Source organism: Corylus avellana, chromosome 6, assembly GCF_965113065.1.
Source record: "Corylus avellana chromosome 6, dhCorAvel1.hap1.2, whole genome shotgun sequence".
Lineage (NCBI taxonomy): Eukaryota > Viridiplantae > Streptophyta > Magnoliopsida > Fagales > Betulaceae > Corylus > Corylus avellana.
Genome location: NC_142495.1, coordinates 26,710,635 through 26,725,823, shown reverse-complemented (window position 1 = coordinate 26,725,823; position 15,189 = coordinate 26,710,635). Strand labels below are relative to the sequence as shown.

General features: G+C 36.5%; 3 protein-coding genes across 4 annotated transcripts; 2 read left to right on the top strand and 1 right to left on the bottom strand.

Annotated features, from left to right (window-relative positions):
* Window positions 1-691: 691 nt before the first annotated feature.
* Window positions 692-2,415, top strand: LOC132187192 (large ribosomal subunit protein uL29). Its single transcript, XM_059601415.2, has 4 exons — window positions 692-774; window positions 931-1,066; window positions 1,165-1,321; window positions 2,093-2,415. The coding sequence occupies exons 1-4, from the start codon at window positions 771-773 to the stop codon at window positions 2,165-2,167; spliced, it is 372 nt and encodes a 123-aa protein (XP_059457398.1). The 5' UTR covers window positions 692-770; the 3' UTR covers window positions 2,168-2,415.
* A 4,579-nt stretch (window positions 2,416-6,994) lies between these two features.
* LOC132188285 (Pectin lyase-like superfamily protein) lies at window positions 6,995-13,349 on the bottom strand. Of its 2 annotated transcripts, XM_059602705.2 has the most exons (6): window positions 13,140-13,349; window positions 12,299-12,650; window positions 12,003-12,213; window positions 11,805-11,873; window positions 10,905-11,085; window positions 6,995-7,541 (listed from the first exon to the last, which is right to left on the bottom strand). In XM_059602705.2, the coding sequence occupies exons 1-6, from the start codon at window positions 13,264-13,266 to the stop codon at window positions 7,486-7,488; spliced, it is 996 nt and encodes a 331-aa protein (XP_059458688.2). In that variant the 5' UTR covers window positions 13,267-13,349; the 3' UTR covers window positions 6,995-7,485. The 2 variants fall into 2 exon arrangements, with proteins under 2 accessions (XP_059458688.2, XP_088373536.1); XM_088517410.1 differs by lacking the exon at window positions 6,995-7,541 and having other exon boundaries at window positions 10,665-11,085; window positions 13,140-13,346.
* On the top strand, window positions 8,019-10,480 carry LOC132188283 (exocyst complex component EXO70H1-like). The gene has a single exon (XM_059602704.2). The coding sequence runs from the start codon at window positions 8,327-8,329 to the stop codon at window positions 10,250-10,252; it is 1,926 nt and encodes a 641-aa protein (XP_059458687.1). The 5' UTR covers window positions 8,019-8,326; the 3' UTR covers window positions 10,253-10,480.
* Window positions 13,350-15,189: the final 1,840 nt, after the last annotated feature.

Here is a 15,189-nt window from a genome sequence, read left to right as displayed (position 1 = left end):
GAAGCGAATGTAACATTATCCACTAAATTAAGGTACCAAAGCTTTACCTAGAAACAGGGAAATTTGACCATGCAATTGACGTATGCCCCTTAAGCTAAAAAATAAAAGTAATCATATTTTTCATTTACTTATCACATTTATTTTATATTGACTTTGTATCTTTTAAGTAGTTTTTCTTTGTTTGTTTTTTTTTTCTTTTTTTCTAAGTGGCTGTCATAAGAAGACATTTAAAACACGCTTCAATATTGTTCCAAAAAAAAAAAGGGCGTAAAAAATAAAGAGATATGCTATAGTGCAATAAAAAGATTATTTTTTGCCTATAAAAGTCCTAGGTGGCAAGAAGTCATAGGCTCATTAGTGGGTGGGACCACATCAATTATAGATAGGGCATATGACCTCTTGCCACCTAAGATTTTTATGGGTAAAAAAAATAATTTTTTTATTGCACTATAGCATTTCTCAAAAATAAATCTGAGGGCTTTAGTTTGTCTGAAGCTCCGAACAAAATTTGTTTAGTAGGCTCTAGTTAGGCCCAAATTGACTTATAAGTCCTCTCCTTAAACCATTCAGCCCAAACATTTCGATTCAAAAGCTCAGCCCAATAAGCTCAACTGAAACCCAAACGAGCCAACCCAAATGTACCAGCCCGACTATATATATATATAACACTAAACACTAAACCCTTAAAAACAAGCCCTCAACCCCATTTTTCTAGGGTTTCATTCGTAGCGAAACAAATCTGCCGCAGCGAAGCTCCGAGACGCACAACAATGGGTACAGGGCCAAACCCCAATCCTCTTCTTTGCTTCTGCCTATGCTTACAAAAAGCATGTTATTTCTGATTATCGGTTTCTATGTTTTCGAAAACCATGCTTTAGTTTTACTTCTGATTTCCGTGTTGTCGCGTATTTGTTTGTGAAAATGTGACAGCGAGAATCAAGGTCCATGAGCTGCGTCAGAAATCGAAGGCTGAGCTGCTGAACCAGCTCAAGGATTTCAAGGCAGAGCTTGCCCTCCTCCGTGTCGCCAAGGTCACCGGCGGTGCACCCAACAAGCTCTCCAAGATGTACTGTTTCTCTCTCTCTCACTCTCGCTGGTTTTATTTTCGAAAAGTAAAGTCTTTGTTTCTGATATTGCTGTTTTTTTTTTCCCTGGGTAATGCAGAAAGGTGGTGAGGCTGTCGATTGCGCAGGTGTTGACTGTGATCTCGCAGAAGCAGAAGGAGGCTCTGAGGGAAGTTTACAAGAAGAAGAAGTATCTGCCTCTTGATCTGCGTCCCAAGAAGACCAGGGCCATTCGAAGAAGGCTTACCAAGCACCAGGTATATATAAATGTCTTTGATTTGTTATAATTTCGACTTTAATTTGAATTTTTTTTTTTATGCTTTGTAACTCTAGGCTTTACTGGTTATATGGTACTTCCAGTTTTAGTTCGTGTATTTGAAGTGTTTGAGTTGTTTTTAAGTACGTTTATGTTATTTAATATTGGGTTATTGAAAATGTTGCACGCAAACCTACGAAGTTTGAAGTTTTAGTATTTTGGGCACTGGGATTATGATATATGGGACTTGGGATTACCAAACTCATCCTTCCAAACATTGACTATCTCTAAAGCATGATCGGTTTGGTGGTCGCTTCCTCCTGTGCATATCATTACTAGAATTAGAGTCTTTAAGTTTCCTGTGCATTTGGTTGTTTGCTTACAAGGATACTTATGAATAATACACCATTTCAGTGCTTCTTGAATGGGCCATAGTTTCTGTTTACTTGATTCTCTCAATGAATGCAAAAAAAAATTATTATTAGATGGTGTTTGTTGATATAATAGTTGCAAGAGACCATTTTGGGAGATGATTGTAATATTCCTTGGCGTGGGCAAGACCCTGAGATTTCCAAAATTCAAAGTGGAGTTCGTGTTAGCTATGGTTGTTAGTAATATGTTATTTGTCTACCTTGATTATAAGCTGTCTGATGGTTCTGCCTTGTGTGCTTGTTATTTTTCTTGTCTAATTTGCACTCATATATTTGTGCTTTGTATGTTTAGCTTCTTGCCCTGTTGCCTGATTTAAGTTTGTTTTGTTCTGTTTGTTTAGGCCTCATTGAAGACTGAAAGGGAGAAAAAGAAAGAGATGTATTTTCCCTTGAGGAAGTATGCTATCAAGGTGTAGGGTGTAGTTCCTTTAGGTTAAGAGATCTTGGTACCTTAACTTATATATATCCATTTGGTCAGCAAATTTTGGTGGTTTTCTCTTAAATCTCCTGTTGGACTTGATCTTATGCTCTTGTTTGATTTTTCTAAACTTCGGGGTTACCTCAAACCTAAAGGTGAGATTCTAGGTTTTTAGGTTTGTGAGTTGAGGTATGAATTTCTATTCTTATATAGTTATATGTTGAATGCCTTAATAGTGTTTTTTGATGCTCTTTTTCGGTTGCTGATTATTACTGTTTCACATCATGTGTAATCCTTAATTTTTTTCGTTTGCCGGTTTGATGACTGTGTTGGCTCTCTGATTCAAAATTAAAGCGCTCATTACAGAGAACAGGCCAATCTCACTATCTTTTTTCCATCTGTATAAAAATTATTAATTAGTGGTCATTATTTTAGATGGACGTATGTTTTATTTGAGGACCAATAAAAAAACAAGACGGTTGGACATGGATATCTGCTCTGCTAGAGGGCTCAGCCTAACTCTTTGCTGGGGTGGGGGGTTTATATTTTAGGCCCGTTGCATTGGTCTGGGTTTGAAAACTAACCCTGTTAGATCTTAGAATTGTTCTTGGGCCGAGTTTCAGAAGAGCTGCCTTTAAATAAGCCCACTGTGTCCTTCTACAACTGGAGCTGGATAAGAGTGTTGAAAGTCCTTTACAGTAAAAAGAAAATGAAAAAAGGAAAAAATACTCTTTACCCCTTCTAAAGTTTCACTTTAGATTTAATTTGGCCTTCATTGTTTCAAAATTGATAATGTATTTTAACAAAATATAAAAAATTTGTAATGTGAATCCTCTATTTATAATTTTCGTTGTCTTATGAAAATTAGTGACGACCGATTGGCCCTTTTCTGGATCACTTCTTCCATGGTTGAAGTGTACTCTAAACTATTGAAAAAACATAAAAAAATTTATAAAATATCTCCCAGTCGCATGTTAAATAATATTTTTATTCTTTATTGTCTATTTGAATTACAAAGTAACCAGACTTTCTTCCAAAAAACTTTGTACGTGCTGCATTTTAATAATATATAGTGCATTTGCAAGTTTTAGGTCTCGTTTGGTTTGCGGAATTGAAAAAGAAATAGTTATTACTTGGAATATAGTAGTTATTCATATATATATTTTGAATTGAGTTATTCTTATTCCTTAGTTTGGTAACACTTGCAAAAATTGAAATTGAATTAAAATTACAAAAAACTCTATATTGTATTTTTTTTTTCTTTCAAACTCATATTAAAAAAAAAAACCTGAAATAAAATGGTGGTCAACCACCCCTAATAAGTGGTCGGGGGTGGCTGCTACCACCCCTGACGACTCGCGCATAGCCACCCCTGAAGCTACTATGGTGTGGCCATAGCCACCCCATAGTAGGTCTAGGGGTGGCTATGGGGTGGCCGTAGCCACCCGTAAAGCAAATCTGAGGTGGCCGTAGCCATCCCAAAATGTGTCGAGGGTGGGGCGAGTCATGCGACCACCCCCGACCTCTTTTGTGGGTGGCCGACCACCCTAATGGATGGTTAAGATCGACATCCACTCTATTTTTCTTTATTTATTTATTTATTGTTTTAAGTTTTTTGTTGTTGTTGTTGTTTTTATTTTATTTTATTTTTTTTATATAAAAATTATATGGGTATTTTTGAAAAAAATGTATTCTATTCCTTAAGGATTAGCTAAGCAACTCATTTTTTAGTGCCGTACCTAATTCTGTATGTATAGGAGAATAAATTATTCATAGAATAATGTGTTACCAAACAAAGGAATAGCTAGTTTATTTTAAGGATCTATTTTTCAAACCAAACGGGACATTAGTTATAAACACAAAAGTCCTAAACAAAAAATTTAAATACAAATATAATTTGTAATTTAAATACAAATATAATTTGTAATTTAACTTACAGATTAAACAAGAATTAACATTAATTAATTGGTTTAACATGACATACTGTTAACATGGAAAAATGAAGTGAGTTATTTAAAAACATGGAAAAATCTAAGAATTTTATTATCGAAATTCAAAACCTAAACACTAAATTGAAATCATATAAATTTAATTTTTTCCATATACGATACATTTGTGTACATTATACAACCCCCAATAGAAGTCTTATATTGTTTCATTGTTCACACTGACCAACGTTATATTACAGCAGTTTGATGTCATCATATGATGATCTGGATTGCGTGATTATGTGAAGTATGATTTGTTTTGCTGCAAGTTGCGAAGAAGTCGTCACACAGAGTTAAATTATATCTTCAGAAAGCGACTCCAATTTACTGAGACTGAGGTGGTCCTCGAGGAGGTTTCCTATTCCTCCCTATCATATCATGGTCGACCATTGTTGCTTGGGAAGTCTTCAATGGCTGCCTCTGGTTTTCTAAACAAGGATAGGATGCCAAGTTCGTATTCTCACCCACCCATTTAATCTCCATTAAAGTCTCATTCAACACTGTTAACTTCCATTCTGTTATTTCTACGTCGGCTTCTAGACTAATCACAATTCATTGTACTCAAAGTAAAATAAGGGGACCCAAAAAGGGAAAATCGAGTGAGATAATGAGAAATCAATCGCTATTACTTCTAGAAGTAATGTTATTCACACCCATTTTACACCCGTCGTGTATTAATTAGCTTTTTAAGTTGGTCACTTAAAAAAAAAAAAATTCACTTAAAATACATCATATCTGTCGATGTGAAATAGGTGTAATAAGTAGATATGAAGAGTAGTATTATTCTTTTTAAAATCTCATCTTTTTATCTGCCCCAAAATGGTTTAAATTCAAAGATTTTTTATAAAAACTTTTTGTCTAAATATTTTGTAGTTATTTAGGGTAATTCTATCAATTTATGAATGGTTTTTCAATAAATTGATAAATCATGAGAGGTTATAGGTTTTATTCGAATCCTAAATGTGTTTTCAAGATTAGGATCATCAATAGAGATAAAATAATTTGTTGGCTTGGTGTTAAACACTATATTACAAGAAACACTCTTCTTGCTATGTCTCTAGATATTCTCACACTTGATTAGATATATAGAAGAATGAGAGAGAAAAAACATATTCACTTTTTGTAAGGAAAGCTTCGCTTGTTTGCTTTTGAAAAAAAAGTAACTTGAATTATTGTTTTTAGTTCGCAGAATCTACTTTTTGAAGCTATTGCTATGAAAAACGTTTAAATTTTAACTGTCCCTGGTACGAATTACCTCAAAGATTAAATAAAAAAAAATGTTACAATTTTGAAATGTTTCATATGACTTAAGTACGATCTTACATATACATATATAAGTTCATGGACACCATCTTCTTACAAGCCAGTTTTCAATGGTAAATTCTATCCAAAGTTTATATTATTTGGTATTAAAACCAAACACTATTTCAAAGAGCGACCTATGGAATAAAGTGGTCCCCTGTGAAAGCTCAAGATTCAGAAGCGTTGCAAGCCGATTTTGAATAGTAAGTTTTATCCAAAACTTGTCAAAGAAAAAGTAAAAACGTTTGAATGGATGGTGATGACTTTTTATTTATTTTTATTTTTATTTTTGATTGGCCAAGACAGAAGTCGTTGTTGGGTTCGTTATTGTAACATTCGAGCGCAACAGTTGATCATCAAGTCAGTCTCCTGTTGCGTGCTTCTTGTTTTCAATCAGAAAATTCATTCTAAAATTTTCTAGGACTAGAATCCTACAAGTTTCACTACCTTAATATTTGCTTAGCTCATAACATTTTTCTCTTTATGAGGTCATGTTGGGGACGTCATGCTAATTTGTAGTCTTGTTTGTCGAAGATCTAGAAATACGAAGATACATTGCGTGCTAGCAGATGGTCTAGTCCAACAGATTCTTCTGTGATGGGGACAGGTTCATGCGCAATTAGACCTATTCCATGGGGTGAGCATATTTAAGTTTCCACCGCTTCATATTAGAAGTCGCAATTTGTGTTCGCATATTAAATTCGGATTGTGGATAATTCGACTAATTTTATTAACCAGATTGTGGATAATCGAATTATATAATTGTGTTTGGTTCATATCAAATTTGTAGATTATGTCAAAAATTGTCAGTTCTTTTGTCGTGTGTTGGGTTTCAGCTATATCAAGACATAATTATAAAATTATATCGTTAACAATAACCCAATCCATTTAATTTAATGTTCCCTCGACCCTTTTCTCTAATATATAGCCAATAGGAATGCCAGTCTCTCCTCTATGACCAGTGCTATCCAATGAGAACTGAATCATTAACAAACGAAGCGATGGCAATTGGCAAACAACAGTTGAACATGAACATCCAATGGCCATCCTGGTCTTTACGCTAATTATGTTGCTTAATTAAATTTATTGCCATGGCTAGAAAAGCATAGTGGGTGGGTCGATATCAATTCTGAATATATATAGTAAAGATTTGAATGTATCCACGATTTTAAGGAAATTTTGTTATACTATTAACTATTAAGGTTTCCACATACTGAAATATTTAAAATTGATGAAGTTCAATGAAACGGACCATTAGTTTTTTAGTATGAGTGAATACCAAAAGGTAAAATAGTAAACGTCTTTTATCTGATTTTACGATTAATTCTATGTGGTATCAAAATGAAGTTAGGGGTTCCAGCGGTATGCCAAAAAAACAAAAAAACTCCTTATAGTCAAATTTTGTTCATTGACTTAAATAGAACATGTGTCACAATTTTATTGGCTTTGACGAGTCATCCAAAAAGACTATTCAAACAATTTGAGCTCCATAGAACCACTTATAATGCTCAATCTCACATAGTAAGAAATCAATGTGAGATTTAACACCCATGAGTATCTTTATAATTCACTCACATCATGTGAGCTATTTATCTCTCAATGTATAACGGAGACAGATCATTTCCATTTCAAACAAACATTTCTCATTTTGTATGTATTGAGGTGCCCACACTGTGAGCAGAACATGAATGACAGTTTTTAAAATTACTATTAAATTTTGATTATCAGTAATTTTAAAAGCCACGGTGTGTACAATAAGATGCTTCTCTCTGCTATCTTTGGTATTCAGATTGACTCGAAACCAAGGAATTATGTCTGTCTCATGAAAAGGACACGAAAAACTTCCTGGGTTTCACTGGAGGGGACTGAAAATCTGGGTTGGAGCAAGTCAGTCACTTTGTCTTAATGGCAGAATTGGCCCTTGTAAGGAGGCAATGGCTGAATAAGAGGGTGTTGACGGAAGGCAAGGATGCGGCATATTCATGAATTTAGAGAAAACTGCCATTACTAAACGAAATCCTTCCTTTCAATTCTTTCCAGGTTGTTTCCCAGCAGACCTGGACCAGTTCCCACCTCCACCACCTGTTTGTATAGAGAATAATATATATGTAACTGTAAAATAAAATATACAAAATAATCTCAAATCTAATGATAATGCCAACGAAGATTTTTAAAAAAGAAAAAAACGCTATTTTTTGAAACGGGTAAACCAAACGGACATTGAGTCACTTTTCCATTTGAGTTCAAGTAATGAATGTAGAATGAAAACAATGGCAGAATGTTGATGAAACAATCTGTGTATGTTGATCAGAACTAATCTGTGTATGTGTATGCTAAACTTCCTTCCCAACTGAAGATATATGTGTTGAGTTTATATTGAATTAGCGGGTTGTGTCAAAAATTGTTAGCACTAATACTTTATCTAGCACGGCCATGAGGTTCCGTGATACCAACCAAAACCAAAATTCATGCTCAAATGGCTCAATCTGACTATTTTTTTTTTTTTTTTTTTTTTTTTTTTTTTTTTTTTTCTAATAGAAAGAGGGGAAAAGGGCTACATGGGAGGATCTTTCCCACTTCTGATCCGCAAGGAAGAGAGAATAGGAGATCCCTTACTTATTGCTAATGGAAAATAGTCAACATTCCTTGTCATTCAAATTTGTAGTTATTACGTGGACATCCAACTGAGTCAGTCATCGGTTCCTCTTTTCTAGCAATTCACGCAAATCCACCTCCCCCGAGTGGGAAAAACTAGCAGCTTTCTTTCTCTTTATAAACCCCAAAAGCAAAACCCAGAACCAAAAACACATAACTGTAAGCTTTCTTCCTCTTTACCTCAGTTTGAAGTTGATTCTCTTCAAGGCTCAATGATGATGCTATCTGAAACTCCAAAGAATAACAAACTCATGACAAGAAGATTAATGTCAAGTATCTTCTTCTCTTCCTCAAAAACCCTTTCTTCTTCATATTCATTTCCAAGCTCTCACACTAGTCCTTCAACCCCTCGCCACAAATTCTCCGAGACCATGATGGAAGAAAACATCGAAAATGCTGAATCAATCATCTCCAAATGGGATCCAAGCTCTTCCTCAAACACCAAAGCCACCTCTCTTTTCCAACATAACAGAAAAGAAGCCAAGGACTTTCTCATGTCTGTCAGGGGCTTGCGGCGAGCAATGCATTTCTTGATCAGCGAAAATTCTATGTCCGAAAAGCTCATACTTGCTCAGAGCCTAATGCAAATAGCCATGAAAAGGCTTGAGAAAGAGTTTTATCAGATATTGTCCGAAAACCGTGACCATCTTGATCCAGAATCATTGTCTGGCCGATCCTCCAGTGGGTCGAGCAATTCTGATTGTCAAGATGAGGTTCAATCAGACGAGTTGGAAATGGCTGGTGAAGCAATCACTGAGGTGGAGAGAGTCTCGGCACTTGCCATGACGGATTTGAAGTCAATAGCTGACTGCATGATTAGCTCGGGTTATGGCAAAGAGTGTGTGAAGATGTACAAGATTATCCGAAAATCTATAGTAGATGAGGGATTGTATCGTCTTGGAATTGAAAAGTTCAGATCTTCTCAAATTCATAAAATGAATAGAGAAGACTTTGAGCACATGATTAAGAAATGGATCACTGCAACCAGGATTGCTGTGAGAAGGCTGTATAGTGGAGAAAGAGTTATCTGCGATCATGTGTTTTCAGCATCTGAGACGATCAGAGAGTCATGTTTTTCAGAAATAACCAAAGAAGGAGCAACAAATCTATTTAGATTCCCTGAACTCATTGCAAAGACTAAGCATTCGCTGGACAAAATTTTCCTGCTAATGGACCTTTATGAAGCAATCTTTGAGCTATGGCCAGAGATTGAATTGATCTTCAACTTTCAATCAACCTCAGCTATTAGGTTACAAGCTCTTTCATCGCTAAAACTCGGCGATTCCATCCGCACTATCCTATCTGAATTTGAATCAACAATTCAAAAGGATTCCTCAAGAACTCTGGTGCTTGGGGGAGGCATTCACCCGCTGACCCAATCAGCAATGAGCTACATATCTTCACTTGCAGATTACAATACTGTTCTCTCCAGCATCATTATCAATAACCCATCGCCCGCAACTTCTTTGCCGCTACCAGAATCCTACTTTGAAAGTCCGACTGCCAACGATGGTACAGCAGCGGCAGTATCTGTCTACCTAGCTTGGCTAACATTAGTTCTTTTGTGCAAGCTTGATAGCAAAGCAGAGCTCTACAAAGATGCGTCTTTATCATACCTCTTCCTTGCCAATAATCTCCACTTCATTGTTGAGACAGTACGCACAACCAACCTCAAGCACCTCCTAGGCAACGACTGGGTGTTGAAGCACACCAAGAAAGCTAAACAATATGCTTCAAGTTATGAACTAATGGCTTGGACTAAGGTCTTCTCATCTCTACCGGCACAGACTTCCCCGGCGATAACTCCCGAAACAGCAAAGGAGTGCTTCACGAGGTTCAATGTGGCTTTCGAAGAAGCACACAGGAAACAGACATCATGGGTTGTACAAGATGGGAAATTGAGAGATGAATTGAAGGTGTCAATAGCAAAGAAACTGATTCCAGTGTATCGAGAATTTTATGACACACATTTGGTGATGCTAACTGGTGAGAAGAATTTGGAGTACTTGCTAAGGTTTTCACCTGATGATTTGGGGAATTACTTGTCAGATTTGTTCCATGGGACTTCCACCTCGGGCAGTTCTACTTCTACATCATCTTCTTCATTGTTGCAGTTAGGGGGGTGTCTACCTCGCTAAAAATATACTCTACGTAGATTACCATGCAAACTAAGTATCATTTCCATGCCCAATGTACATGTAATTCTGTTTCTAATGAAGAGGCCATTAGATATAGGGAGTGGGCCATATATGATATATCAATGATAATCATTCTGCAATATTACTCCTTACCTGGGCATTCTGAATTTTCATTTCTAAGTAAAATATTCCAATCAACTTAATGGAGATTAGCAAAATAAATTTGACTGAATGCTGAATATATATACAAAATTTTCATATAGAACAAGTTGATATTTTCAAGTGGATAATCTAAATCACATAAACAAACTTGTGAATATTATTGTGAGTTAAATAGGTATCTAAGCCGACTAATTAAATTCAACTATATCATAAGCTGAGTATCACTTTGAAAAAATTTATTAAGTGGATCTTAGTTGACTGACCGACCAAGTTTTGAAACAATATTTTGTATATTAACTTAATTACAAAAGTGAAAGTCTTAAGTAAATGTAAATATATGTTGCCAGATACGACATTTCAAATTTCAAGAAATCTTTTCAGACAGAGAAACCTTATTGAGATAAGAGGGGCATGTAATTGCATAAATACAAGATAATGAGTAACTATGAAATTACTGTCCGCTCCACTGGCCTACAAATGGATTGCCAACCTGCACATATTTGGAGAACATTTTTAAGAGAATCTGATGGTGCTTCCGTTGTCCATGTTGGGTAAAATTTACTTGGATGGAACACACATTCTTCCCCGACCCCTGTTACTTGAGCTCCATTCAGAAACAGGTCTCCCTCCGATCTTATAAAGCCAGTCTTTGCCTCCTCCAGATCTGCTGCCTATGGAATCAAGAGCAAGAACTTGAAACATATCATGTCAACAGCCAATGACATACAACCGATTTTCTAATTGAGGACACAGTAATGCATATAATTAGTTAATATCTTCATGGAATGTTCCTTTTGTGCTAACTAGACAAGTGTTTTTCCAGTGTTTTCTGCAGTCGAAACAAACCCACCATAATTAACAAAAAATCCTAAGAATTGACATAATACCTACAATCTAAGATAGGTCTTTCATAGAGTTAAACGGTAAAGCTGGAACTGAGTAATCTAAAAGAACGGGTGTTTATAATGACCCATGATATGACAGATTATAAAGCTTGGGTAATACACCCAAGAAAAAAAAAAAATTGCGCAAAAGCATAGTTACCTGTTCAACTATAAAAGCATCCAGGTTCAATGAGTACGAACTCATAAGCTCTCATTGGTAAATGGTGATGAAGAATCAACAGAAATAACCTCTTTTTTATAGCTCATAAAGAGGCACAAAATATATTCACCAAGTAAAAATGGAAAATTCAGTGAACATATTGCATTCTAAAGCATGGGACTTTGGGCTGTTTAAAATTAAGTTCCATTGAGTACATCATCCGCCTATATTCTTCCTCATATAAGTTTTGAACCTTCAAAATTTGTGCTCTATATGTTATGAAGGGCCATAAATAATCATGGAAATTTTCAGCCATGCAGTAAAGAGCACAAGATTATCACTTTACCTTCTCTGTATAATATTCAAAAGTCTTTTTCTTCTGTCCTGCTTCGTATATGTTGCTTTCAGAGTATATCTGACAAAAATATAATCCAAGAAAAGGAAACTAATTAGATTCCATAATTCAGATAAAAGATATATGCCTGCAGATATTTTGAATGCAGAAAACTTGAGATGCTTAATCAGAAAACAAGGAACCATTTACCTGTGATTCTACACTGGCACAAACAGCATATATGCCCCAGTTTCTGGAGTAATTGTTGTATAGATGAACTTTTCCAAATCTAACACGAGGGTGCCTTTGCCGTGTCCCATCAAAAAAACAATGATGAATTGTCACCCGAATGCATCTATCACCAATGTGAGAGGGGTCTGCCCCAATAAGCATTGTCTTGTCATGTTTCGTAAAGTAACATCTGGAGCCAAAAGTGGAATAATCCATCAAAATTGCTTACTTTTGGTATTCATGTCTGATCCTATAACAAGAGATAATCTACCCACCTTGAAATAGTTATATCAGTGCTTTGTCTGGTAATATCGATAAGTCCATCATCATAATCACGAAGACTGCACCGGTCAATCCATATGTGCCTTGAATTTGGCTTTATTTGAATACCATCAACATCATGCCCTCTACCACCTTCAAACTCAAGGTTGCATATAATTATGTGTTCACATTCCTTCAGCCTTAAGCCCTTGCCCATGAGCTTTATCCTTTGGCCCCGGCCGTCAATTGTCTTATAAGACGATACACTCAAGTAAGAAGAAAGACAAATCACACCCGAAACTTCAAAAACAATCCAGAGTGGCTCTTTTCTCCGGCATCCTTCACGAAGGGATCCCGGACCATCATCTAGACACGAAATATGGGCAATTTGATTCACCATAAGAACTTAATACACAATATGGAAAACATTTACTCAAACATTTAGCAATGTACACAGATTCGAACCTTAATAAAACAAAGTTGTTTCAACTTTCATTCAACACAGTACGAACAGAAAACATAAGAGAACCACAAGAGATCCAAAAGACATAACTGGGCAGTTTCGGATACTAAATAATTGCTAAAAATCAGCTAAAAAAACCCAACAAATGTTGAAGAAAATTGTTTGAATATCAGCACCATAAGAAGCTATAAATCGAAACTATAAATCGAAACATATTAACAATTTTATAACCCGGAACTATAGCAAAATCTAAACCGTGAATTCTAATTGCAATGCCAAAATTAGCAAATTCATAAACTCAAACGACGAGAATTTCAGATAAAGAGCAGAGCAAACCCAAACCATTAAGAAAAAAACAAAAATGTTGATCAAAAGCGAAAGAGAAAGATAACCTGCGAGAGTGGTGACGCAATAGACCGGTCCGTGGAGGCCTCCGACCGATGACCTCCCGAACCCCTCGGCCCGCGCCGCCAGTGCTCTCAGGCTGGAGTCCACATCAGCGTATGGTAGGGACGCCATGTTCGTCACCGTTGGAGGGAGCTCGAGATCTGAGCTTGAATCAAAGATTGGACTGGCCGTTAAACATAACGACTCGAACGGTAAATTTGGGCCTGTCTCTGTTCTCTCCCAGTTGGACTAGATCCAAGCTGAAGTAATATGTTGAAGGCCATGGGCTGTACAATCGAAGCCCATATACTTCAAGACGGGGCTTGACCCGGCCCACTTTGAGCTTGTCACAAGAAAATCAATGGCAGGGGCTCATTAGTCATTACCAATTCACTTTGATCTTATTTCCTTCAATACAAGGTGTAGATTGTGTTAATACCTTAAAAATTAGCTATAATCTGGTTAATATGTATTATTAAAGCATATGAAAAGTACATATTTTTTTATTAACGTTTTTAAAAGACATGTGCCTCTCACATACTAAGAGACTCTCGTTTCTAAAGGTGCTTGTTATATTATAGGAAATAGGAACAAGATTAGTGTGTTGGATGATCCTTGGATGCCCTCATTTTTTTATTATTTTTTTTATTTTTATAAGCAAATAAGGGAAAAGGGAACGGGGAATTACAAGGTGGGTGGCCAATCCAAACAATAGCTCAAACCAAACCTAATAGCAAAGCAGAAACAAGAATTGAAAACCAAGAAAGGCAACAAGAGGGAATGGGACAAAAAATGACCCGGCCCTATAAAAGTACCAATGCAGCCACAAAGGGCTGCTAATAAAGGCCAAACAAAGAAATCCGAAGAAATCTTTGCAAGCATAACAAAAACTGCGATGCAAAAGACCAGAAAAGGGACACGGACAGACGGCCACACCATAACAGAAAAAAATAAATACAGACAGAATAATACATAAAGCAGGAAAAAACAAAGACAAAACAGCAACATCAGAGGCTGAAGCAGCCGACAACCGAGAGGAGGGGCAGAGGAAGACGCTGCACAGCGGCGCGTGGCGTTCACGCTCCCGCAAGTAAGACCAACTCTCAGGCGCGTGGGGACCACGTACCGTCTTGCAATGGCCGGACGATGACTCAGTCGACGCCGGCAGGAAGCAGAGGGACCAAGGATCAAGGAGGAGGGGCGCATCTGAGGAAGTGGCTTCCTAAAAATGCTAGACCTAATTTTAAAAAAATCAGATCCAAAATCCTCAGAAAGGAAGCGGATCCGGGGCCGAGGACAACGGTTGGAGGCTGAAACCGAGCGGCTGAATGGGCTGATGGGTAAGTCCTCCGAAGAGGTGGTTAGTAGGCTTCAAACCGGTTGCTAATCCCTCCCTAAATAGTTTGCCCCAAATGAAAGACACTGAGCTTATATTCTTTCTGGAAGTTGGGACTTGGAAAAATTATCTCATTTATTTGATGATTCTTCTGTTGATGATGTTCAAAGAATTCATTTAAGTTACCAATCTTTTCCAAATGATTGGGCAAGAACTCCCTAATCTTCAGGCAGTTTACAGTTAAATCCACCATTGAGACTGAGTGAAGTAAGACCAATTTATGTAGACTTGGGACATCTCTTGGCTGTTGAATAGGAAAAGTTGCAAACATCTCTTCGGAAGATTGCTTGGGACATTCTCCCGGTAAAAACAAAGCTGACAAGGTTCTTCCACTCTTCTGACATTAGAGTATGACATATTGTCCTCTTTGTAAAAATCATTTAGAGACTTCTCATCATTTATTATTCGGGTGTGATGTTGTTTGGCCAATCAATATCGTGTCTTTAGCAACCCTCAATCTCTCATTGAATCAAATGTATACTAGATCCACAAAAGCATCTTTCTATTGCCCAAAAAAAAAAAAAAAAAATGGAACTTTCAATTATTTCTTGCTGATGTTATGAATAATTCTAGATGTCCTACTTGTATTCTACTAAGAATAATGTGACTATTAAAATTATCATTGAGTTTGTGATTGATCATTATTGAATTTAGATTAA